This window comes from Mesoplodon densirostris, chromosome X, assembly GCF_025265405.1.
Source record: "Mesoplodon densirostris isolate mMesDen1 chromosome X, mMesDen1 primary haplotype, whole genome shotgun sequence".
NCBI lineage: Eukaryota > Metazoa > Chordata > Mammalia > Artiodactyla > Ziphiidae > Mesoplodon > Mesoplodon densirostris.
The window spans coordinates 41256177-41281244 of NC_082681.1; the positions used below are offsets into that span (position 1 = coordinate 41256177).

The 25068-nt window shown below is 38.0% G+C and overlaps 1 protein-coding gene across 5 annotated transcripts in view; it reads left to right on the forward strand.

The window, feature by feature from the left end:
- ACSL4 (acyl-CoA synthetase long chain family member 4) overlaps positions 1-25068 on the forward strand; it is an 89778-nt gene that overhangs the window by 37025 nt on the left and 27685 nt on the right. Inside the window, exons 3-11 of one of the 5 annotated variants that reach the window (XM_060086815.1) lie at positions 8744-8850; positions 10308-10547; positions 10786-10963; positions 11361-11470; positions 11588-11726; positions 15646-15796; positions 15946-16069; positions 18120-18191; positions 24526-24665. In XM_060086815.1, coding sequence (XP_059942798.1) covers positions 10320-10547; positions 10786-10963; positions 11361-11470; positions 11588-11726; positions 15646-15796; positions 15946-16069; positions 18120-18191; positions 24526-24665 — 1142 coding nt within the window. In that variant the 5' untranslated portion in view covers positions 8744-8850; positions 10308-10319. Of the gene's footprint in view, positions 1-8743; positions 8851-10130; positions 10548-10785; positions 10964-11360; positions 11471-11587; positions 11727-15645; positions 15797-15945; positions 16070-18119; positions 18192-24525; positions 24666-25068 lie in introns of all 5 variants that reach the window. The other 4 variants (XM_060086816.1, XM_060086812.1, XM_060086813.1 and 1 more) reach the window with 4 other exon arrangements.

Sequence of the window (25068 nt, forward strand, 5' to 3'; positions counted from 1 at the left end):
TTCATGGTTGGCAGCCCACAGTTGTATTACTTTATTATAATTAGTAGATAAGATGCTAGAAGACAGATGAGTAACAAATAGGTAAGATGACAATAGTGTCTGCATATTTCTCACTCAGATGAAACACATTTGTAACTGTGAGCTAATTTGAAAGGTCAGATCTGTAGCCCAGTTGTTTTTGATTAACTAATGTTAAGATCATAAAGGAAAAATATCCAGTAAATGGAAGACTCTACAGACAAAATTAAAGTCTACACCATGTGTGATGGGCTGTCTAATGTAGCAGCAGGCTTTTGTCTACAGGGACCTGTAGCAGATCCTCTTTAGCAGCAGCTGTAGAACACTGGAATTGTCATTGTGTTGGCTGCTTCCCTTCTACAGCACTGAACCCTTATATTTCTCTCTAAACACATAACTCCTAGAACTTAGTTTGTCTCCCCTTTTTCATGATGTCTGATAAAGTTGGATTGTAACATCATGCTTTGTCAGTAGGTGCCACTTCTAGCATGATATATCCTCAAAATTCCTTACATGTAAGCTTCGGATTAAATTATATCCAGCCCACTCTCAACTTTGGAAAGCTAGCTGGGACGAAGTGAGAGAGTAGCACTGACATATATACAGTACCAAATGTGAAATAGATAGCTAGTGGGAAGCAGCCGCATAGCACGGGGAGATCAGCTTGGTGCTTTGTGACCACCTAGAGGGGTGGGATAGGGAGGGTGGGAGGGAGGGAGGGAGATGCAAGAGGGAAGAGATATGGGAACATATGTATATGTATAGCTGATTCACTTTGTTATACAGCAGAAACTAACAAAACATTGTAAAGCAATTATACTCCAATAAAGATGTTAAAAAAAATTGTGTGTTGCGATCACTTAAAATGAGGAAGAGATATGTAATTATACACAGTGTGTGTGAAGTGCAGAAGCACAACATGGGCTCCTAGATCTCATTTCAACATACTAGATCTCATTTTAACACATGTGAGTAGGGTCCCAATTATATACTATCCAATGACCTAGAAAAAGCATTATCTGATGAATGAATGCTGAGGATGTTCTTAAGGTGTTATGGGAGGGAACATGTGCTAGAACAAGAAAGAGCATCTTCAACATGGCAGCTGAGGTGCTTTCTTTGCTGGGGAAAGCTGGGAAGAGACTAGCAGGATGGCGACTTCACTAGTTAATACCTGTCCAGGTAATGAAGTAAACAGGTTCGGTTCATCTTGTTAGAGACACACCCAAAGATCAGTCATGGTTGTGAGACACTCCTAGTCAAAGTAGCTAGGCACAGGTGCAATGTGGTGTTAGAGAGCATCTATATATTCACCCTAGGTGTTTTTGGTTTGCCTTTTTCAGTTTTCAAATGTATTTATTATAATTACTGTATACCGGGTTAAAAGTTGGCTTGTATAAGCTATTTCATATTTATTATATTGGCTTACTAACTTTGAGTCAGATGAGACTTACAAGGGGCAGATGGATGTATATTTCACATGATTATTCAGTCTTGTAGACTGCCTGATATCAAAAGATCCTGCTAGCTACTCTTAATGACTTTTATTTTCTTAAAATATTAACATGTAAAAAGTTTTAATGTTAAAATGTTAATTTTAATGTTTTAGTTTTAGTGTTAAAAGTTGACTGAATGGCTGTAAGATTTCAGTCTTCAATAGATTTATCAGTCTTTGAGTTCTTTTATTAATCTCACTTATAAGGTATAAGAGCAGAGTGAGGTTTTTTTGTTTGTTCTCTACCATGATACGGTTTCACATCATGGTGGACAGGTAGCTGAGTTGTAGTGACTTATTTAGCCACTTTGTAAGAAAATGACTAAATAAGTAATTTGTCTACAAATGTTTTAATGTTAAAAGTTTTAATATTAAAATATAAAGTGAATTATATTGTAATGTAGCGTCTGTAAAATTTGATTTCATGAACCAAAGGCAACCAGTTTCTTTAACATGTATATGAGCTTTCTCCTATATGTTTTAAGATCATTTGGAGCTTTTTAATAGTGTGTGAAAGAAAATAGGATTTTTAAAAAAAGCACCCCAGCCCTTTACAGAAGTCTTGGTGATGTAATATCTATGTAGGAGTATGATCTTTTAAAGTGCAACTGGTATGCTTACCTGTTTAATCTCTTGGATTTTTTATAATTTTTTGATTTAAAGTTTAGTGAATACAGCTTATCCTTTTCAGAAGGCAAATTATCTCTTTATTTGGTGTTTAAATTACCCTTAAGTGATGTATGATTTGAAAATGTGATTTCTTAAAGTAGCACTGACATAGTTAATCATTGATTATCAAGTTTATATTTTTTATGTTTTCATAAAGTGTTATATCAAGGACAGATTAAGTTAATTTGCCCTACCACGTGTTTCAGCTTGGTAGATGTGTGCATCCTTGCTTGGTTTAGTCTGTTTTATAAAACTTCTGAAAAAAAGTGTCTTGACATTGACTTCAGTTTATTAGTTTTTCTCTTTAATTCTTAAATGGGTGTTGTGTCACATGCTGCTGGGAGAGATGATTTCTTTTAAATTCAGACTTTAATCAGTATGTAGTGTTTGTTTACTTTGTGTACTGGAGCTCAATGTATTACTAATGCTTTTTGTGTTTAACCTAACTATCTCAGAGCGTTTGAAGTAACTGGAATGAAATACTTAACATTAAACTTGACCTCAAAATAAAAAAAATTGCATCTGATTTTCACTTACACTTCTAGGACTTACTAGACACCTAAAGGGCTTTTTTTACCCTATAAAAATGACTTAGGCTGTAGGACAGATCAGTGCTCAAAGTTGTCATCAGGATTTTTTTCATATACAAAGTTTGTCACTCTCACCCATTTAGATTATACCAGTATGACCAAGGTCACAGACAGTACAGCTAAAAGTATGGACTTTAAAATCAGATAGACCTGGGTCCAAATCCCTACTTAGCTGTGTTAACTTGGGCAAATGATCTGTCTGAGACTGTTATATCATCAGCTATGTCATCAGGGTATTACTTCAAAAGGGTTTTATGATGGACTAAATGAAATAATGTATCTAAAGGACTGAGCACAGTGCCTAGCTCCTAGTACAGGCTCAATAAGTGGTTATTAATCTGATTCTCATATAGAATGCTGAACATCAACAGGAATGATTAGTTATCCCCTCACTGAAGCTGATGCCCTGCCCTTTTACAGCTGAAATACAAATGCATCACTTGATTTCAAGGAAGCGCAACTCAGAGTTTATGTCCTCCTGGTGGGACAGCAGTATTTCTCTTCATACATGGCAGGACAGCATTCCTCTCTGAAAGGCATCCGTGAAAAAGCACATAGTAAAAATTCTATAACCCTCTTGCTTTTATAACAACTGTCTTTTCCCTCCATGTAACAGGCAGTTTTTCCAGTTTCATATTTTCTTTCGAGCAACTAAACACATGTTCAAATTAATTACCAGGGACTTTTAAGAGTATACCATTTCCTAGAGTGTTGGCATGGACAAGTGATTTTTTAAAAAGATGACTAAGGTTGGTTGTCTTCCGGCTACTGCACTTACGTCCATTTTTACTTTATAGTTTCAGAGCAATCCATGTCCATTTTTTTTTTTTTTTTTTTTTTTGGCTGTGCTGGGTCTTCATTGCTGCGCACGGGCTTTCTCTAGTTGCGGCGAGTGGGGGCTACTCTTCATTGCAGTGTGCACGCTTCTCATTGCGGTGGCTTCTATTGTTGCGGAGCACGGGCTCTAGGCACTCGGGCTTCAGTAGTTGTGGCACGTGGGCTCAGTAGTTGTGGCTCATGGGCTCTAGAGCGCAGGCTCAGTAGTTGTGGCACACGGGCTTAGTTGCCCTGTGGCATATGGGATCTTCCTGGACCAGGGATCTAACCTGTGTCCCCTGCATTGGCAGGCGGATTCTTAACCTCTGGACCACCAGGGAAGTCCCTCCATGTCCATTCTTATTTCAGTCAACAAGTTTATTGAACAGTTAACACACAGAGGTACTGTTGTAGGAGGGTTCAGCAGCAAACAATAAACTCTCTGCCTCATGGAGCTTTTATGTTCTAATGGGGGCATTCATAATAAACATGAAAAATAAAGCATATGACATAGTAGTTACAAGTACTAAGGAGAATAATAAAGCAAGAAAGGGATAGGAGGTCTTGGGGTTCGATTTTGGAGTGGCTAGAGAAGGCCTCACTGAGAAGGTGATATTTGAGTAAAGACAAAAAGAAGGTGAGAGAATAAGCTGTGCAGGTATCTTAGAAGAACATTCCAGGCAAAGAGAATAGCATGTACAAGGGCCCTGAGGCAGGGTCATGCTTGGTGTGTCCCAGAAACAGCAAGGAACAAGTGGGGCGGTAGCAGAATGAGGCAGGGAAAAGTGTCGGAGATGAAGATGGAAACTTGAGGTGGAGGACAGATCCCATCTCCTAGGTCAGAGTAAGGACTGTATTTCTGAATGAGTCATATGGGGATTCTTTGAAAGGTTTTGGGCAGAGGAATGGTATGATCTAACTTGCACTTTGAACTAGAGCACTCTGGCTGCTGAGTTTAGAATTTATTATAAAGGTGGAAGCAGGGAGATCAGATTGGCTATTGCATTTATCCAGGTGAGAGAGGATAGTGGCTTGAGCCAGGATGGTAGTGGTAGAGGTGGTGAGAAGTAGTTGAATTTGACATCTGTTTTGTAAGTAGAGCTGGTAGGATTTGCTGTTGAATTGGGTGTGGAATGTGTGAGAAAGAGAGGGGAGTGAAAGTGAATCTGGTCATCGAAGGCTTTTGGTCAAAGCAACTGGAACTACAGAAAGGGGCAAGACTGGGTGTGCTAGGTTTCTGGGAGGATGATCAGTGGCTCAATTTTCAACATATGTATTAAATTTGAATATGAAACTGATATCTAAATGGATCTGTTGAGGAAACAGTTGGACATACAAACCTTGGTGCCTAAGGGAGACCTCCAGGCTAAGGGGGGACATTTTGAGAGTCATCACCATATATATGCTAATTAAAGCTGTGAGACTAAATGAGATCAATCACCACGGGAGTGAGCATAGATAAAGAAAAGGTTCAGGGACTGAGCACTATAGCATTTAGAGGTCAGGGAGATGAGGAAGAAGCAGCAAAGAAGATGGAGAAGGAATGGCCAGGGAAATCGGAAGAAAACCTGAAGAATGGGGTCTACTGGAAGCCAAGTGAAGAAGTTTCTAGCGGGAAAAGAGGGGTCAATGGGGCTAAAGGCTGGTAGTGGGTCAAAGGGGATGAGGACTGAGCTTTAATTGACCTTGGGATCTGACAACGTAGAAGTCATCAGTGAACTTGATCAGAACAGTTTTGTGGAATGGTAGAGGGGAAAGGAGCGTAGTGGGTTCAAGAGAAAATAGGAGGAGGGAACTGAGTGACAGAGCACAGAGACAACGCTTCTCCTTCTCCTACAGAGAAGGAGAAGAAATGGGGCCATAGCCAGAGAAGAAGGAACAAGAGAGGGGGTGGTTTTTAAGATGAAAGAAATAATAGCCTGTTAGGATGCTGATGGGACCGATTCAGTAGAGCTGGAAAAATTAATGAGGCAGGAGAGAGAGGGAAGAATCAGTAGAGTGGCGCGGCCAGGTCTTTCTGGTCTAGACAGGGGTGTCACACACAAGTGAAGGGGTCGGCCTTAGCTAGGAGCATCACTAGTTCATCTCTAGTCACGGGAGAGAAGAGAGCACGTGGCCACAGATCCGAGTAGATGGGGAGACACACTGGCGGGAGTCTGTGGAAGTTCTCTTCAGACGGTTTTAGTTTTCTCAGCCAAATGGTAAGCCAGGTCAGCAGCTGAGGATGAGGATGGCAGAGGAGCCTCGGTGGTCTGAAGAGAGAGAACAAAGTGTAACCCCAGGAGAGCAAGCCTGTGGATGGCCTAGTGCAGCACAGCATGGTTTCTGTGCAGCTTCAAGGGTCCATTTGAGGGAGCAATCATGGATCTAAAGGGGGTCGTTCAGCACAGCTGGGTTTTTCTCCAGCCAAATTCAGCTGCATGGGGAGAGGTGCAGATTAGGTGGCGGACAGGATTTCACCAGCTTGTGGTTTAGCCGAGTGAGTACAACGAAGAGGGAGAGATGCAAGTGGGTCGAAAGTGTATTCCAGGAACTGATTATTAATGCTCGTGAAACTGAAGCTGGATCAGATGAAGGATTCTCCCAACAGTGCCATGAAGTAGATAACACAAGCGGTATTCCTGTTTTACACACAATGCCACTGGTACAGAGCTTTTAGGTGAGAGGTCATATATCTCATCCGAAGTCACACATAGGAGCAGACGCTGAGGTTAGAAGCCAGACCTCCTAACTTTGTTTAGTCCATTTACCACCCAGGATATCAGACTTTCTCTTCTTTAGAGAACAATTCATTTTCCCCTAACATAATAGCAGGGTGCTTAGTCTTGAGTTGCCAAATCATCATACACGTGTCTCTTATAGTATAGTGGTGTTCTAGTAACGTTGGCTCTGAAATAATTCAATTTTCCCATTGACTTAGACTCATAAAAGGGGAACAGCACTTTACACAGAAAGCTCGAAAGCGTCTGCTACTCTACTTGCTGTTTTCTGATACATCCTGCAGTTCTGCCCCCATCCATTCCCCAGTCCATGAGGACTGTCCTCATTTCCCAATCTTTGTCCTCTCCTTTTGAAAACATATCCATCCTTCATACCGACTCCAAATACTGTGCTATTTTGTGAAACCTTTCTGGATGGTTCTCCTTCCTCCCTCTTTTTTTCCCCCCAAAACTGGATGTAATCTCATCCCTCTTTTGAATACCTTTAGTGTTTTGTTCTTGTTTCTTGGATGGGATCTATCATATTCTACTGTATATATTTGTGAACTCATCTCCCTGCACCCTACCATACATATGGACACATATGTACATGCACAGTGCATATAAAGGATTGAGAGCATGTTTTACTCATCTTTGTGTTAAGTGCTCAGAACTTACACATAGTAGGTGTTCAAATCTTTTTTTTTTTTAATGAATGTATCAATAGTCTGGATGTAACACTGCGGACAGGCCTTGGTTACAGTTTGTACTGTCACACATTTGCTTCTCTTTGAGATGAAAGATCAGACAATATCAGTGGCTCAAATATTCAGCTGAAATGGAGGTTCCAGTGTGCCCCCACCAAAGCAACTCTGGCTTTTGCTTTTATCTGTACTTGTGTTTTCACGTCCACAGAAGATTTTATTCAAATGAATGAGCCATGCCTCGCCCCCTGCCCCTAGTACCACCAGAAAGAATTAGAAAACTTCTGGACTAAATGACCTCTCTGATCTCTCTTTACCTGAATGTTCTTTGAGCCTTGTGTACTCTGTGTGTGTGTGTGTGTGTGTGTGTGTGTGTGTGTGTTTATGTGTCTCTGTACTACAAGGATTAAGTAGATGTTTCCCTACCTCCAAGACTTAAGGCAAATCTGTTTAAAAGATTAAGTGTATGTAACAACATGAATGACTGAACACATACAATACAGTTTAAATCTAGCTAGATTGTAAGCCCTTCAAAAGCTGTCTTCTACTTCTTTAGCCCCAAGGGTGAGCCTGAGGTGGTACTTCTGGTATTGTCCCTGATAATTTACATATTGAAATAAGTATTTATTTTGAATTGATTTCCTTTCAGTACTTCTTTATATTACCAGTAAAGAATTATTTTAAAAAATTGTGTGTGTAGGTAGACTATCATCTGAGACTGTCATCTCTGACTATCCTTTAAGGTGTATAAAGGAATATTATAAAGTATTTGTTATAACAAAGAGGTGTTGGGTTTGATAGGGTTGAGAACTCCTGGTCTGTGCTCTATACTTAGGTGCTCAGATGTTTAAAAATGATGGTATAATCAAGGATCAGAATGAGTGGTAGACATTTCAAGTGATGTGGGAAATTAGAAAAAGGAAAGATTATCAAGGATTTGGGTAGTCATGGAATGTCTGATGGAGGAGAGGATTGTTAGAGGGAATCTTGCATATTGAGGATCAGGCACTATGATAGACACTTGATGTACCTTATCTTGAAAAAATGAATGACCAGACTTGTCAAAGAGACTGAGAAAGCAATTTCTAGGTATAGTAAATCATAAAATTAAAGTTGGAAGGGCCCCAGGAAATCATCTAGGCCATAAATTTTTAGTGTAAGCGTGGTGTCACCCTTTGGTGTTCATGGATGGATTCCAGGGAACTCAGGAATCCCCTGAATTTGTGTATACCATTTTGCATATCTTTCTGCGGGGAACTGGGTTCATAGTTCTCATTGGATTCTGAAAGGGGCCCATCACCTCTAGGAACTTAAGGGCTACTGATCTAGTCAGATCCTAAGCTCAGACAGATTGTTTTGCCCAAGGTTAACACAGCCAGTCAGTGACAGAGATGGGGTCTGAAACCCAGGCCTTTTCACCTGTAGTTTCTTGCTCATTTCACCACACTCAGTTGAAGGACATGAACAAAAGCAGAGGCAGGATTAAGGATTAAGCTACCATTTTATAGTAGTTGGTGTAAAAGCGCACAACTCTCTTGGGGTCAGTAGTCCATTTCCACAAGAGTTGCAGAAGGATGCACTTCAATTTGTCTCCTCAAAGTGAACTAATATTTTAATTTTTGTAGTAGAAATACACTGCCACTCTCCAAAATAGCTTTCTCAGCTGAAGGCAAGCTCCCGGAGAGACATTATTCTCCCTGAGGCTGTTTCTGCAGTTCCTTTCCATTTGGCACTGTTTTTTCTGACCTGCAGTGGCCTCCAGTTTCCTGTCAAATCAAATCAAAACTACTTTGCCTGATTTGTCAGACCCTGTACTACTGTGGCCTGTTTAGCCAGCGAGTACTCTGTGCCCCACTCAGGTGAGTGTCCTGTTTTTTGGCAGTCTCTCCTCTCCCAAAGTCCTTTCATTTCTACCTCTTTATCTTTTATCATGTGGTTCCCCAGCCCAGAATGACCTCCATTCTTTCTCCTTTGTTTCCAGATCCCTGACATAAGGTCCAGCTTAAGTCTAATCTCCACAAAGCCTCCCCTAGTAACTGTGGACCATTTTGCACTTGCTCTGAACTGCTATCGCATTTATTGCTTGCACTGCACACCATAGCACTTAGGTATTTCCACAGGCTTTTCATCGGAAAGGGTCCAGTGGTCACTTTGGGAGTGGGGTTCCCGGAAGTCCAGGGTGGGACTCTGGGCACCCCCAATCCCTGCTTCAGCCAGAGCAATTCCACTTTAGTGTCTATATATGGGAAGTCTGCACGAGTGTTTATTTGAAGAAATGGTTTTGCTGCCACCTTCTCCTGCAAACAAAGTTTGAAAAACACTGGATCTATCTTGTGTGCTGATGGCCTCACAAGTGTTAACTCGTAATGAGCAAGGGCCAGGACTTACACTACTTTGGACTTAATACTACCACTCCAAGGCAACTAGTGCAATTTTGAGCACAAAAGTGGGCAGGTAGGAAATGATTTTATGACTGTATTGCTCCAATTTGGGGGATAGGAGGTAGTGAATAGCATTACCAAGAAATTATCTTAAAGAAGAACTCAGAATAATATTTCTGGTTTGATCTTTGAGAAATAAACCGAAATTGGTGGATTTTTTTCTCTCTTTTGGAAACGAAACCTAATCCTATTTAAAGCTGTCCAGTTTACATATACATATTTAAGAGAAACCTAAATATTGGTATTCACTACTCTCCCAAAGTTTAGCCAAACTTAAATACCACATGCCTGCACTCATATAGGCACTATAAGTGTTACACGACTGACTTATAGAGTGGTGTGTAGTATACCTAAAAACCTATAAAAATTAAATTTAAAATTTATGGCCATAATGATTACAACTGGAAAATGCCAGTCTTTCAGACCAGTTATTTCTGCTTTCTTGTATCAAATCAATTTTAGAAACTAATAAAGACCTGAGTATTTAAATCGGTGGTCTATCAACTTGCTAATACTCTTTTGTTTTGTTTTTGTTTTGTTTTGTTTTCCCTGCTCTCTGCCTGGTTCATTGTCTTCACCTACAGGTGTACTTTATTGTCGGCTTCCAAAGATTACTAACTCTTATCTGTATCATTAAAATTGAACTGCCTTGACTCTTCTGCTACTCTTACTACTGCTTCCATTATTGCCTTCTTCAGCAAAATAAGGCTTTCTGAAGCCAAAGAATAACAAGAAATAAACACCATTTTAGAAGCCTTGCCACTATGAAACTTAAGCAAAATGTGCTCACCATTATTTTGCTGCCTATCCACTTGTTAATAACAATATACAGTGCCCTTGTATTTATTCCGTGGTATTTTCTTACCAATGCCAAGAAGAAAAACGCTATGGCAAAGAGAATAAAAGCTAAGCCCACCTCAGACAAACCTGGAAGTCCGTATCGCTCTGTCACGCACTTCGACTCACTAGCTGTCATAGACATCCCTGGAGCAGACACCCTGGATAAATTATTCGATCATGCTGTATCCAAGTTTGGGAAGAAGGACAGCCTGGGGACCAGGGAAATCCTAAGTGAAGAAAATGAAATGCAGCCAAATGGAAAGGTTTTTAAGAAGGTAAAGCATTTTTGTGCTTCCTATTGTTTTTAAAGGGGAAGGTACACTTTATTATAAATCAAGTGCATTTAAAACATGCTGGCATTCCATTATAGTGTCCGTAACTAATTCTCAGAAGGTGCTCACAGCATCTGTGTAATTCACTTAAGGGTATTTTTAGAGTTCTACACTTTGAATAGTATGTTAATTGCTTGTTTGAGTACATATGCTAATATTACAGAATGTCTCACTTTAACAGTTAATTCTTGGGAATTATAAATGGATGAACTATCTCGAAGTGAACCGCAGAGTGAATAACTTTGGTAGTGGACTCGCTGCATTGGGACTGAAACCAAAGAGCACTATTGCCATTTTCTGTGAGACAAGGGCTGAATGGATGATTGCAGCACAGACCTGCTTTAAGTACAACTTTCCTCGTAAGTGCCTGGTGTTTTTGGAGGGGGAGAGAGTGGGCTTTGCTTACATGTGAAATTGTCCTGAGATCCTCTTGTTTTCCCAGCAAGTGTTCAGCCAGAACCTATTGGCCTTGAGAAACTGAATTGACTGATGATTTTTGCCCAGTTTGTGGCACTTCCAGTGTTTCTGGGTTTCTTTAGGTTTAAAAAGTTAGAATCCCGAAAATTTGTAAGAAAGATTTGTGACTACCGGGAAGTTTGAGGCAAGGTTGAAGGGTAATAGCAGAGACTATGAAATCGAATTAGATTATAAAATGTCTTTGCATCTGTGAGTATATCTGTCATTAAAAGTTGACTTAAATAATATATCTAAGAAATATTTATCATTTAACTTTTGTGTTCATTTTTTATTATGTAGTTGTGACTTTATATGCCACACTTGGCAAAGAAGCTGTAGTTCACGGGTTAAATGAATCTGAGGCTACCTATCTGATTACTAGTGTTGAACTTCTGGAAAGTAAACTTAAGGTAAGTATGAAGTTTTCTTTTAATTCATGGTAGTGTTTGACAGCATAAGAGAATATTCAAGAATTGAGTTTATTGCATACCCATATTTAATAACTGGATTTTCTTTCTGCTCAACAGACTGCATTGTTAGATATTAACTGTGTTAAACATATCATTTATGTGGATAATAAGACGATCAATAAGGCAGAATACCCTGAAGGATTTGAGATTCACAGCATGCAATCAGTAGAAGAGTTGGGATCCAAGCCAGAAAACTGTAAGTAAAGCAGTTAAAACAAATGTATTAATCTCTTCAAGGCTTGTTATTCCAGTAGGTTAGGAAAAGCAGTAATGCAAGTGAAAGCTGTGAAGTTCTCTGATTTAAAAAAAAGTTTGTGTAACTCAATAAAAAAACGTTAAAAACGTTTAAAAACTATCAAGACCATACATGATTAAGATTTTTCTCTCCCTTTCTCCTCAAAAAGGTAACCACTATTTGAAATATTACTAAATGGTTGAGGCTTATGGCAGTTGCTGCCAAACTTTTCTTTTTTCAAAGAAACCTACTATAACCTTCCAATCTGGACTCAACGTAAGGCAAAGATCTCAGGCCTTCCATTCAGTAACCTTTTTTTTTTTTTTTTAATGCTTAATGCTACTGATTTTCATCATGTCTCAGAGGATGCAGAGCCGTTTGCCAAAACCATACTTGGCTTATTCTACCACTGATATGGTAGTTGGTATTTCATTTGAAACAAGTTAAGTGTGTCTTATATCAAAATGTCAGTTGGTCATCAGGACAGAGGGTTGAGCAAATGAAATACTCCATTGAAATATTTTTCTTTCTCATGTTTAATGAGAAGATCACAATACTCTACTAGATGAGTAATCCGAGTCTTTTATCATAGGCGTAAGTATGCCTGTCCTTTGCTCTGGGGAAAGATATTATCTTTATTGTACTGGGCAGTGAACATGCCTGCTCTTTGCTCTGGAGGGAGACACTTTCTCTGTCTTCCAAGGCTGTTCACTGTGCAGTCATCCTTGCAAAGACAGTCTGGAACAGTCAGTGCCTCTGCTCGCAAGATGTACAGAAACTCAAGAGACCCATGGAGAATTATCTCTCAACACCAGGTTGACCCTGCAAGATCGCGGTGAACTTGACTGGGAAGTCCTGATTGGTAGGGATTTGCTGGCACAAAACTATGGGGGGTAATGGCCCTCATAATTTTGTGTGAGCCAGAGCATGATAGACCACAGGTCCCACCTAGTCCACTCATCGCTACAGTTAATAAGACACATATGTTTGGGGTGATACTTTACCTGAGTAGACAGTTGTTATGATGATGACAAGAAGTGAAGTGTCACATTGTGTGCTTAGCCTGAGAAGACCTTAACATATCTACCGCTGCCGCTTCCATCAGTCATCAGAAGAAGGATGCAGTCCCTATTTGCTTGATTTATAAACTATGACAGTAGATACCTTTAAGGAGCATTAACATTACCCCATTTAAGTATAACTTTATCTTTGGTTATCTCAGTACTAAATCATACTGTTTAAAATGGTTATTTTAACTTGTATATATAAGTGTGATTCATTTTATAAACTGATTTGTAAAAAAGTTTATTTTGTAGAGCAGTTTTAGGTTCACAGCAAAACTGAGGGGAAGGTACACACATGCACAGCATCCCCCATTATCAGCATCCCAGAGTGGTATGTTTGTTACAAATGATGACCCTACATTGACATCATTATCACCACAAAGCCATAGTTTACATTAGGGATCCCTCTTGGTGTTACACATCCTACGGGTTTGGACAAACGTATACTGACATGTATTATCATTATAGTATCATACAGAGTATAAACTCATTTTTTAGAATCCAACAACCTCATTAAACTTTTATTTATTTAATTATGATCATATACCTGGGGATTCTTGGTTAGTTTGGTGTATTCTAGAAAGGAAAGGAGATTACTAGGTTAGCACAATACACTGTCTTGAAAGTGGAAGCCCCAGTGTGCTGTTTAAAACTTAGCATGTTAGAATCTTAGAGTTGATGTCGCCTTAAAGATCAAATCAAAAACAACAACAACAGCAACAACAAAGGAACACAAGGAAACTTAGGGAAGTGATGGACACGCCTGTTGCCCTGATTGTTGTGATTGTATCACAGATGTTTGTATATGTTCAGTCATCAAATTGTACACATTAATATATTCAGTTCTTTATATTATCAATTATACCTCAATAAAGCTATTAAAAAGCTATATGAGCAGTTTAGATATACATTATCTCTTGTGAGCAGCACTGTTGTCCGTCCAACCTAGGTTCGATAGATTAAGAGCTGGAAGCAAATTCATGTCACGTTAAAATTTAAAATATTGACATATATATATATATATATCTATATATATATATATATAGATATATATAGATATATATATACAGTGTTTGTTTAGAGTGTGCATGTAGGCAGTTAATAAATGGGGAATTGAAATTTCACTCAACTTTTTGTTTAGTTAGTATCTTGGAATGACAAAAAAGCTATGTCTTATAATAGCAGTTCCTTTTATTAATAGGCTGAAAGATACTTTCAAGGAACATTTACAGTTTTTCTAATTCCTTTTCCCTGTGTATGACTATTCTAATTATATTTAGTGAAATGTAATTTGTTGCCTGTTTCATCTAAAAGTTTTAAGCTTCTATGTTATGCCTTTTTAACTTCATTGTTCCAGTAATTCATTTTTATTGTATTTTACAAATGCACCCATCCATAAATTATTAGGGGAAGAAAGGGTCCTCACAGCAGATAGTTTGAGAAGCACAACTCTAGCAGACAGGTTAACAAACTCCAGCCTGCATCTGTTTCTCTAAATGAAGTTGGATTGGAACACAGTCACATCCATTTTAACCACTGCATATGGTTCCTTTCACTCTACAGCAACAAAGTTGGGTAGTTTTGGCACAAACCATATGACCCTCCAAGCCTAAAATATTTACTGTGTGGTCCTTTGCAAAGAAAGCCTGCAGATTCCTGTTCAAGATGGCTGACTGTAATCTGTTGGGAAGACCTCTCTATTTCCCTCCGCCAATCATTCAATAAGCAGAGATGGCACTGGGGTTCAGGACCCTTAAGATGATTAAGCGTTCCTACCAGCAGACAGAGGGCAAAAACAAACGAAGTTTAGAAACTGTTTAGATATTACCTTTGGTAGGAAATGAAGGGCTTGTAAACCCCTTTAAACTGTCTCTTTTTCTTAGTTTCCAAAAATTCCTGTCTGATTTGATTAAAAAGAATCAAAGTATGGTATGCCCTGATAGGGAAAAAAGCACTAATTCTGGAAGATGCAAAAGAATCCCCAATCCAGACACATACCAAGTATTCTAACTACAGGAGTGAGTGAGCATATGTGTGTGTGTGTGTGTGTGTGTAGCAGAGAGAAAGGATCTCCTGCTATAATTTTAATCTCACTGCACTTTCAATACTTTTAAACAATGATTTCCTGTATAGATTTCAAGAAGCAACAATCAAAACAGTAGACATTATCGTTTGGGTTTGATATCCTTTGGAGTTTACTTGCTACTTGGAATCTAATAAAAATATGTTAAATGTATAATGGTTCTCTAATTCAATATCCATGGTTCAATTATTTTAAAATAAAATTATTTTTCTAAAAACTTGAAAAAATCAAGTCCAGTGGTTTTCAATCAGGAGTGTGTATTAGTGTCACCTGTGGAGCCTTTGATCCATTTCAGACATACAGAATCAGAATTTTCAGAACTAGGGTCCAGAGATAGTATTTTATTTAAGTTCCACAGGTGATTCTCATTCCCACCAGTGGTTTAAGAACCATAATCTCGTCCAACTGTCTCATTTTAGAGATGAGAAAACGGAGGTTTGAGGAGCTCACACAAAATACTCTATCTTCCTGATTGTCCAAATCTTAGATATCTTTCCACAACAAGGCCCTGTAAACAGCAGGGATTAGGCTAAACATCCAGAAGATGGGCCAGATTGAGTTTGAAATTCTCATTGCAGGTAACCAGAATTTGATAACCATTTTTGTGGTGATTAACAGTAGAGAGTATTTGTTTTAAATAGTTTACCATTATGCCAAAATCTAAAAGTCTTATCTTTGCTTAGCAATTTGACTTGTAAACTAGAGAAAATTTGGTGCTTTGTCATTTATTTAGCAAGCGTTCCTCCAAATAGACCAACTCCTTCGGACTTGGCTATCGTCATGTATACCAGTGGTTCTACTGGCCGACCTAAGGGAGTGATGATGCATCATAGCAATTTGATAGCTGGAATGACAGGCCAGTGTGAGAGAATTCCTGGACTGGGGTAAGAGAGAATTATTCAGCTTTCTTCCTAGAAATCAGAGCTCATGTTTGGCATTCTCTAGTCTGTATTAAAATGATAAGGTCATTGATGTTTCTAATTTACAGTGTCTTTGTAAGAATGGCTAAAATGTTTCTCTTACTTTGTTTTAGACCAAAGGACACATATATTGGCTACCTGCCTTTGGCTCATGTACTAGAATTGACAGCAGAGATATCTTGTTTTACCTATGGTTGTAGGATTGGATATTCTTCTCCACTTACTCTCTCTGACCAGGTGACAAGCTTTTCAGTATATTGGCATGATCATATTAAGTTACAGTGTTTGGCTGAGGATAGATTACTAAAACATGAGATATTTTAATTCAGCTAAAACTTTCTCCTTGGCTTCAAAAGTATGCAGCTGCAGTGAATAACCTTGAGGATTTGTTAGCATTGCTTTATTTTACATATTTTAAAATTATTTTGAGACAAATAATTACTTCCATTGTCTTCAGTATTCTATCAACCAAAATGTTATCAAATTAGTATTTCTGTATGATGTTAGTTGATGTTCATAGTGGTGACTTTGAGATGTGGCTTTGCCTTTTGGCTAATCAAAGAAAGTTAAAATTATCTTCAGGCTTGTTTCAGTGTTTTATCTACCTTAGTTGAAGTTTTTTGCTTTTTGTTTTTGTTTGAAAATGGATGGTCTGCTATGTGTGATATGTTATTAATAAAAATGCTCAGTTTACCAAAATATCCCATTTTCTTTTATCCTGGATCAGAGTTTCTCCTCTAAGAAAGGCTGAAATGTGCTAGAAGAAATAATCTACATCATAAAGCACTTATGCACTCATACCTCAGACTTGTAGGATATTTTAGTTGGAACAGATAACTCACAGAGCAGTAGATCAAATTCCATGTGTAACTGTCTGTCTTTGCCCTAAGTGTAAGGTCACACACCATCAAACTCGTAGAGGAAAACATAGGCAGAACACTCTATGACATAAATCACAGCAAGATCCTTTTTGACCCACCTCCTAGAGAAATGGAAATAAAAACAAAAATAAACAAATGGGACCTAATGAAACTTAATAGCTTTTGCACAGCAAAGGAAACCATAAACAAGACCAAAAGACAACCCTCAGAATGGGAGAAAATATTTGCAGATGAAGCAACAGACAAAGGATTAATCTCCAAAATTTACAAGCAGCTCATGCAGCTCAATATCAAAAAAAACAACCCAATCCAAAAATGGGCAGCAGACCTAAATAGACATTTCTCCAAAGAAGATATAAAGATTGCCAACAAACACATGAAAGAATGCTCAACATCGTTAATCATTAGAGAAATGCAAATCAAAACTACAATGAGATACCATCTCACACTGCTCAGAATGGCCATCATCAAAAAATCTACAAACAACAAATGCTGGAGAGGGTGTGCAGAAAAGGGAACCCTCTTGCACTGTTGGTGGGAATGTAAATTGATACAGCCACTATGGAGAACAGTATGGAGGTTCCTTAAAAAACTAAAAATAGAACTACCATACGACCCAGCAATCCCACTACTGGGCATATACCCTGAGAAAACCATAATTCAAAAAGAGTCATGTACCACAATGTTCACTGCAGCTCTATTTACAATAGCCAGGACATGGAAGCAACCTAAGTGTCCATCAACAGATGAATGAATAAAGAAGATGTGGCACATATATACAATGGAATATTACTCAGCCATAAAAAGAAATGAAATTGAGTTATTTGTAGTGAGGTGGATGGACCTAGAGTCTGTCATACAGAGTGACGTCAGAAGGAGAAAAACAAATACCGTATGCTAACACATATACATGGAATCTAAAAAAAAAAAAATGGCCACAAAGAACCTAACGGCAAGACGGGAATAAAGACACAGACCTACTAGAGAATGGACTTCAGGATACGGGGAGGGGGAAGGGTAAGCTGGGACAAAGTGAGAGAGTGACATGGACATATATACACTACTCAATGTAAAATAGATAGCTAGTGGGAAGTAGCCACATAGCACAGGGAGATCAGCTTGGTGCTTTGTGACCACCTAGAGGGGTGCTTTGTGACCACCTAGAGGGGTGGGATCGGGAGGGTGAGAGGGAGGGAGACACAAGAGGGAAGAGATATGGGGATATATGTATATGTATACCTGATTCACTTTGTTATAAAGCAGAAACTAACACACCATTGTAAAGCAATTATACTCCAATAAAGATGTTTAAAAAAGTCTGTCTTTGCTCTTGTTAATACTTGAATTATAACCTTTTCTGCTGAAAGTTTCTTTCCTTGATCCTATTTACTTTTTCTTTACTCTAGTCCAGCAAAATTAAAAAGGGAAGCAAAGGAGACTGTACTGTACTGAAGCCTTCACTCATGGCAGCTGTCCCGGTGAGTACAGAATGTTTATGTTATTCACTGCCTGCACTTGGACTTGTAAAAAAGTAACACTCTTAGGTATTTTTCTACATTTTAAAATAATTGTACTTTGGGAAAATTATGGCCAAACGTGTCCCTTAAAATCTTAGCTAAGCACTGGGAAAAGATGAAATGGCAAACTTCTGAAGTGTATGCCTGTTAGGGTTTGCCAATTTTTGAAAATTAAGTGATGAAACTGACCTAGCTCAAATTACCTAGTCTGAGAATTGGTCATAATATTTTAAAGGTAGAATACACTCTAAAGATCATTTTGTTTAATGACTTCATTCAAAAGTGAGGCAACGTAGGCCATCCTAGATAACTGGGGCAGTGTACCCAACACTGCAGAGCTGATTCATGGCAGAGCTGATTCTAGAATCCAAGCCTCCTGACCCTTATGGTGGCTAAGAAAGAGTAAGGAAACTGTCATTTGAGAGAACTCCCAGAGAAAAAGTTGAATTCTAGATACTCAAAATCCTTATGTGAAATATTGCCTTTTATAAAAATAAGATGTTATATTTTATAGCCTTATAATGATAAATTATGAGCTATTTAACACAGTGTTTCTAACTTGTATAATCAAATATATTCTAGCGCTTTAGGCTTCCGAAACTCCAGTGGGAGTAACACCACTGCTTGTATCATGATCAGACTTTACATCTTATCCCATTATCTTTCAAAGAATTGTTTTTGCACACGGAAAACCTGCGATTACACAATGAAGTGTTCAGTTTTTTCTAAGAATTACAGATGGAAGATAACTTTTTTTTAGCTTCTAATTACAAAATTACCGAATAACCAAAGAATTAGATCAGTATAGCCTTTGCTTTTTTATGTAGAGGTGCTGTAGAATTCAGCAAGTTTACAAACTAAAAGGAGAGGCTTTTGATTAAAAGCATAACACAATGCTAACAATAGGTACCATAGTACTTAAGTATGTTCTAGACACTGTGCTAAAGTGCTTTAGATGGATCATCTCACTTAATCCCCCCTAAGACTCTGCTAGGTGGGTCCTGTTATCCCCATTTTATAAAGAAAAAAAAAACTTGCCAAAGGTCACAGAGCCCATAGATGGTCATTAAAGCTTGAACTCTTGTAGCAGTATGATCTCAGAGACTTCTTAACCACTATGGCTGTCTATTTAGGATTGTTTTTGTTGTTTTGGGAAACAATATGTTGGGTTTATTACTCAGGAGTTCCTAGGAAACAGTATCAGAGAACATAATTAGGGAGGGGGAAGGGCCGAGGAGTCTAGGAAGTAATGTCTGAATTTAGGCCTGAAAGATAAACAGGAGTTAGCTGATATGCTATGTATCCTTTAATTACCCATTGTTCATTCTTCTTTACTTTGTGTTTTGGGAGGCTAATTTCTGTGGATGAATTACCAGGAGGACTTGCTTGCCTTCTGATTTCTGGTGGGGCTTAGCCACTTGTTGGTGCTCATGAAAGTTCAGAGGGCAGGGAGAGAGGTCTGCATACTTACTGCCTTTGCCTCTCCCTGCTGCGCTGCGATTTTTGGCACTTGTTGCCAGGTGCTCATTGGACAGTCTCTTTCCTGTTGGCTCTAACCAGGTCTTTCCCATGGTTACCATCCTCTACCAGGTTCCAGTAATACTTCTCTCCTCTTATTTCTTCAGGCCTAGGGATAGTAAATGGCCTCCTATGTTGCTAGTCCATTGATGCTTCACCAAACCTTATTGGCTCCCTTAGCTCCTCCCACTCGTCTGGAAATAGGCCTTTAAAAAATCTTATTATTGACAATTGTTTTTGATAGATTCTATCTTCTTAGTTTGTTTCTTTCCTGAGTCAGAATAAAAGGTCCATTTAGTATTGTAATGGTCACATATTCCCAGTGTGAGAATTCAGACTAAATCGCTGCTGATAAGCAGTGACTCCACTGAACGTCATGTAATGTTAGGTTGAGGTAAAGGGTGACTGAATGTGCTAACAATAAACCCTGCCAACCTGTTGCAACTGTGTTGTGTTCCTTACTCATTAAGCCCTTTCTGTGCCTGTGATTGGTATATAGTGTTGGAAGGAGCGCTGGAAGTGGTTCTCACACATCTGTCTCACTCCCATATGCTCTCTTCCACCCAACATACTTTCTTTAAAAAATGACATACACATGATTTATTGGTAGGGTGCACATGGTACAATTTATTTATTTCCTTTGGGGGTGATTTTTTAAATTGAAATATAGTTGATATATATTATGTTAGTTTCAGGTGTACTACATGATTTGACATTTGCATACCATACACTTTTTTAACATCTTTATTGGAATACAATTGCTTCACAATGTTGTGTTAGTTTCTCCTGTATAACAAAGTGAATCAGCTATACGTATACATATATCTCCATATCCCCTCCCTCTTGCATCTCCCTCCCACCCTCCCTATCCCACCCCTCCAGGTGGTCACAAAGCACCAAGCTGATCTCCCTGTGCTATGCGGCTGCTTCCCACGAGCTAACTATTTTATATTTCGTAGTGTATATATGTCCCTGCCACTCTCTCACTTGGTCCCAGCTTACACTACCCCTCCCCATGTCCTCAAGTCCATTCTCTATGTCTGAGTCTTTATTCCTGTCCTGCCCCTAGGTTCTTCACAACCATTTTTTTTTCTTTTTAGATTCCATATATATGTGTTAGCATACGGCATTTGTCTTTCTCTTTCTGACTTACTTCACTCTGTATGACAGACTCTAGGTCCATCCACCTCACTACAAATAACTCAATTTCGTTTCTTTTTATGGCTGAGTAATATTCCATTGTATATATGTGCCAGATCTTCTTTATCCATTCATCTGTCGATGGACGCTTACATTGCTTCCATGTCCTGGCTATTGTAAATAGAGCTGCAGTGAACATTGTGGTTCATGACTCTTTTTGAATTATGGTTTTCTCAGGATATATGCCCAGTAGAGGGATTGCTGGGTCATTTGGTAAGTCTATTTTTAGTTTTTTAAGAAACCACTATACTGTTCTCCATAGTGGCTCTATCAATTCACATTCCCACAAACAGTGCAAGAGGGTTCCCTTTTCTCCACACCCTCTCTAGCATTGATTGTTTGTAGATTTTTTGATGGTGGTCATTCTGACCAATGCGAGGTGATACCTCGTTGTAGTTTTGATTTTCATTTCTCTAATAGTTAGTGATGTTGAGCATCCTTTCATGTGTTTGTTTGCAGTCTGTATATCTTCTTTGGAGAAATATCTATTTAGGTCTCTGCCCATTTTTGGATTGGGTGGTTTGTTTTTTTGATATTGAGCTGCATGAGCTGCTTATATATTTTGGAGACTAATCCTTTGTCAGTTGCTTCATTTGCAAATATTTTCTCCCATTCTGAGGGTTGTCTTTTGGTCTTGTTTATGGTTTCCTTTGCTGTGCAAAAGCTTTTAAGTTTCATTAGGTCCCTTTGTTTATTTTTGTTTTTATTTGCATTTCTCTAGGAGGCGGGTCCAAAAGGATCTTGCTGTGATTTATGTCATAGAGTGTTCTGCCTATGTTTTCCTCTACGAGTTTTATAACGTCTGGTCTTAAATTTAGGTCTTTAATCCATTTTGAGTTTATTTTTGTGTATGGTGTTAGGGATTGTTCTAATTTCATTCTTTTACATGTAGCTGTCCAGTTTTCCCAGCACCCCTTATTGAAGAGGCTGTGTTTTCTCCATTGTATAGTCTTGCCTCCTTTTTCAAAAATAAGGTGACCATACGTGCATGGGTTTATCTCTGGGCTTTCTATCCTGTTCCATTGATCTGTATTTCTGTTTTTGTGCCAGAACCATACTGTCTTGATTACTGTAGCCTTGTAGTATAGTCTGAAGTGGGAGCCTGATTCCTCCAGCTCTGTTTTTCTTTCTCAAGATTGCTTTGGCTATTCAGGGTCTTTTGTGTTTCCATACAAATAGTGAAATTTTTTGTTCTAGTTCTCTGAAAAATGCCATTGGTAGTTTGATAGGGATTGCATTGAATCTGTAGATTGCTTTGGGTAGTATAGTCAGTTTCACAATGTTGATTCTTCCAATCCCAGAACATGGTATATCTCTCCATCTGTTTGTATCATCTTTAATTTCTTTCATCAGTGTCTTATAGTTTTCTGCATACAGGTCTTTTGTCTCCTTAGGTAGGTTTATTCCTAGGTATTTTATTCTTTTTGTTGCAGTGGTAAATGGGAGTGTTTCCTTAATTTTTCTTTCAGATTTTTCATCCTTCGTGTATAGGAATGCAAGAGATTTCTATGCATTAATTTTGTATCCTGCTACTTTACCAGATTCGTTGATTAGCTCTAGTAGTTTTCTAGTAGCATGTTTAGGATTCTCTATGTATAGTATCATGTCGTCTGCAAACAGTGACAGCTTTACTTCTTCTCTGATTTGGATTCCTTTTATTTCTTTTTCTTCTCTGATTGCTGTGGCTAAAACTTCCAAAACTATGTTGAATAATAGTGGTGAGAGTGGACAACCTTGTCTTGTTCCTGATCTTAGAGGCAATGGTTTCAGTTTTTCACCATTGAGAAGGATGTTGGCTGTGGGTTTGTGATATATGGCCTTTATTATGTTGAGGTAAGTTCCCTCTATGCCTATTTTCTGGAGTGTTTTTATCATAAATGGGTGTTGAATTTTGTTGAAAGCTTTCTCTGCATCTTTTGAGTTGATCATATGGTTTTTCTTCTTCAATTTGTTAATGTGGTGCATCACATTGATTGATTTGTATATATTGAAGAATCCTTGCATTCCTGGGGTAAACCCCACTTGATCATGGTGTATGATCCTTTTAATGTGCTGTTGGATTCTGTTTGCTAGTATCTTGTTGAGGAGTTTTGCTTCTATGTTCATCAGTGATATTGGCCTGTAGGTTTCTTTCTTTGTGACATCTTTGTCTGGTTTCCATACACTTTTTAAAGCAGGATAGTTATAGGATGTTGAAATCCTTTTAGGGAACTTCTGGGATTTCTCAGTCACAGATATAAACAAAGATTTCAGTTATCCAACGGTGATACCTTTTGTGGAAATGTAGAAAACAACATTGTACTATGCACCCCCCCAGCTTTATTGACATATAATTGACACGTAGCATTGTGTCAGTTTAAGGTGTACAGTGTGATGATTTGATATACATATGTATTGTGGAATGGTTACCACAGTAATGTTAATCAACACATTTATCACCTCACATAGTTACTATTTGTGTGTTTATGATGAGAACATTTAAGATCTATTGTTTTACCACCTTTTAAGTATACAATACAGTCTTGTTAAGTGTAGTCACCGTGCTGTACATTAGATCTCTAGACTTATTCACCTGGAAGTTTGTACCCTTTGACCAACATCTCCCCATTTCCCTCCCACCCCAGACCTGGACAACCACTTATTTACTCTCTGTTGCTATGAATTCAGCTTTTTTAGGTTTTGCATGTAAGTGAGATCATGTAGTATTTGTCTTTTTCTGTCTGACTTATTTCACTTAGCATAATGCAAGGGCTGGTTCTGCTGTCCTCATTTGTGTATGACTCTGTTCTAATCTTGAAAGAGCCATCCATAGAGTTATTCATTGTAGCACAACTGAATTTACATTAATTGCTATTTTAAATATTTAAAACTAGGTATTTATAAATAGGTGTGCTTTATGCAATAACTCTTGTTAATTTGTGCTAAGTAATGCCAAGAAAACATCATTTAGTGGTAGTTGGGGCTTTTATTGGTTTGTTTGGGGTTTTTTTGTTTTCTGTTTTGCATGTATTATCTTGGGAGTCAGTATATCCCAAACCTAGTCCTACTTCTAATTTCCCAAGGAGCTGTGAACAAGAATCCTATTTTTTTGTTGTTATCTTAGCTTCTATTAAAATGGAATAGAAATGCCTAAATTATAAGGACATAAGAATTTTAAGAAACTGTAAAACTCTCTGCCAGGCTGTAAGAGTCCCAGGTAGTAGTAAGAAAAACATCAGGATTAGATTCAACATAGTTGGATGTTTTAGTGCTATTTGAGAGTAAGTGAATATATTTGAAGAAAAGAATTTAAAAAATTATCTTTATGTGATAGGTGAATGAACTATTTATTCTCCAGTCAATTTTTTAAAAATTTTAGATAAACTTAGTGTGTAGAACTGAAGAAACCCCTATACTTGTCCTTAGTGTTTTTGAAATAGTGAACAAGTTAGTGAAATTAATCCTACAATATAATAAATATTTCCATTCTACTAAAGACTTTTACCTAAGGTATTGTAAATAAGGTATTTTCGACTAAGACTGTCTCAGTGTTGGTGTAGTTCTTTTCAGATTATTTAATATGTTGCTTGCCTTTTAGGAAATCATGGATAGAATTTATAAGAATGTTATGAGCAAAGTCCAAGAGATGAATTATATCCAGAAAACTCTGTTCAAGATAGGGTATGATTACAAATTGGAACAGATCAAAAAGGGATATGATGCACCGCTTTGCAATCTGTAAGTATATCTCATAGACTCTGTAGTTTGAGCCTTTAAATCTTTTTGTGTTTTTACATCTGGCAGATGAGTAAGTAAACAACAAGTTAATTTAGTTTGAGCATCACCACCATGATCATAATGTTGAATTACTCTTTTATTCACTTCTAAGCCTCATTGCTTGTATAGCAAGCAGAGGACCTTGAACTCTGATCTTGGCAAATTAACAAATTTTAATAATTGCGTACATATTTAAGATTTAATTATAATATTTGGTCTCATGAAGAAAAACTAGAGTAGACTTTTGTGTCAAGACAACTGAGTTTAAAAAATGCCATTTCTAACTCAAAAAAAGTGATTTTCAAGATTTATTTGGCGTGAAGGTTTCTGATTTATTGTATTCATAAAATAGCATATTAAGTGT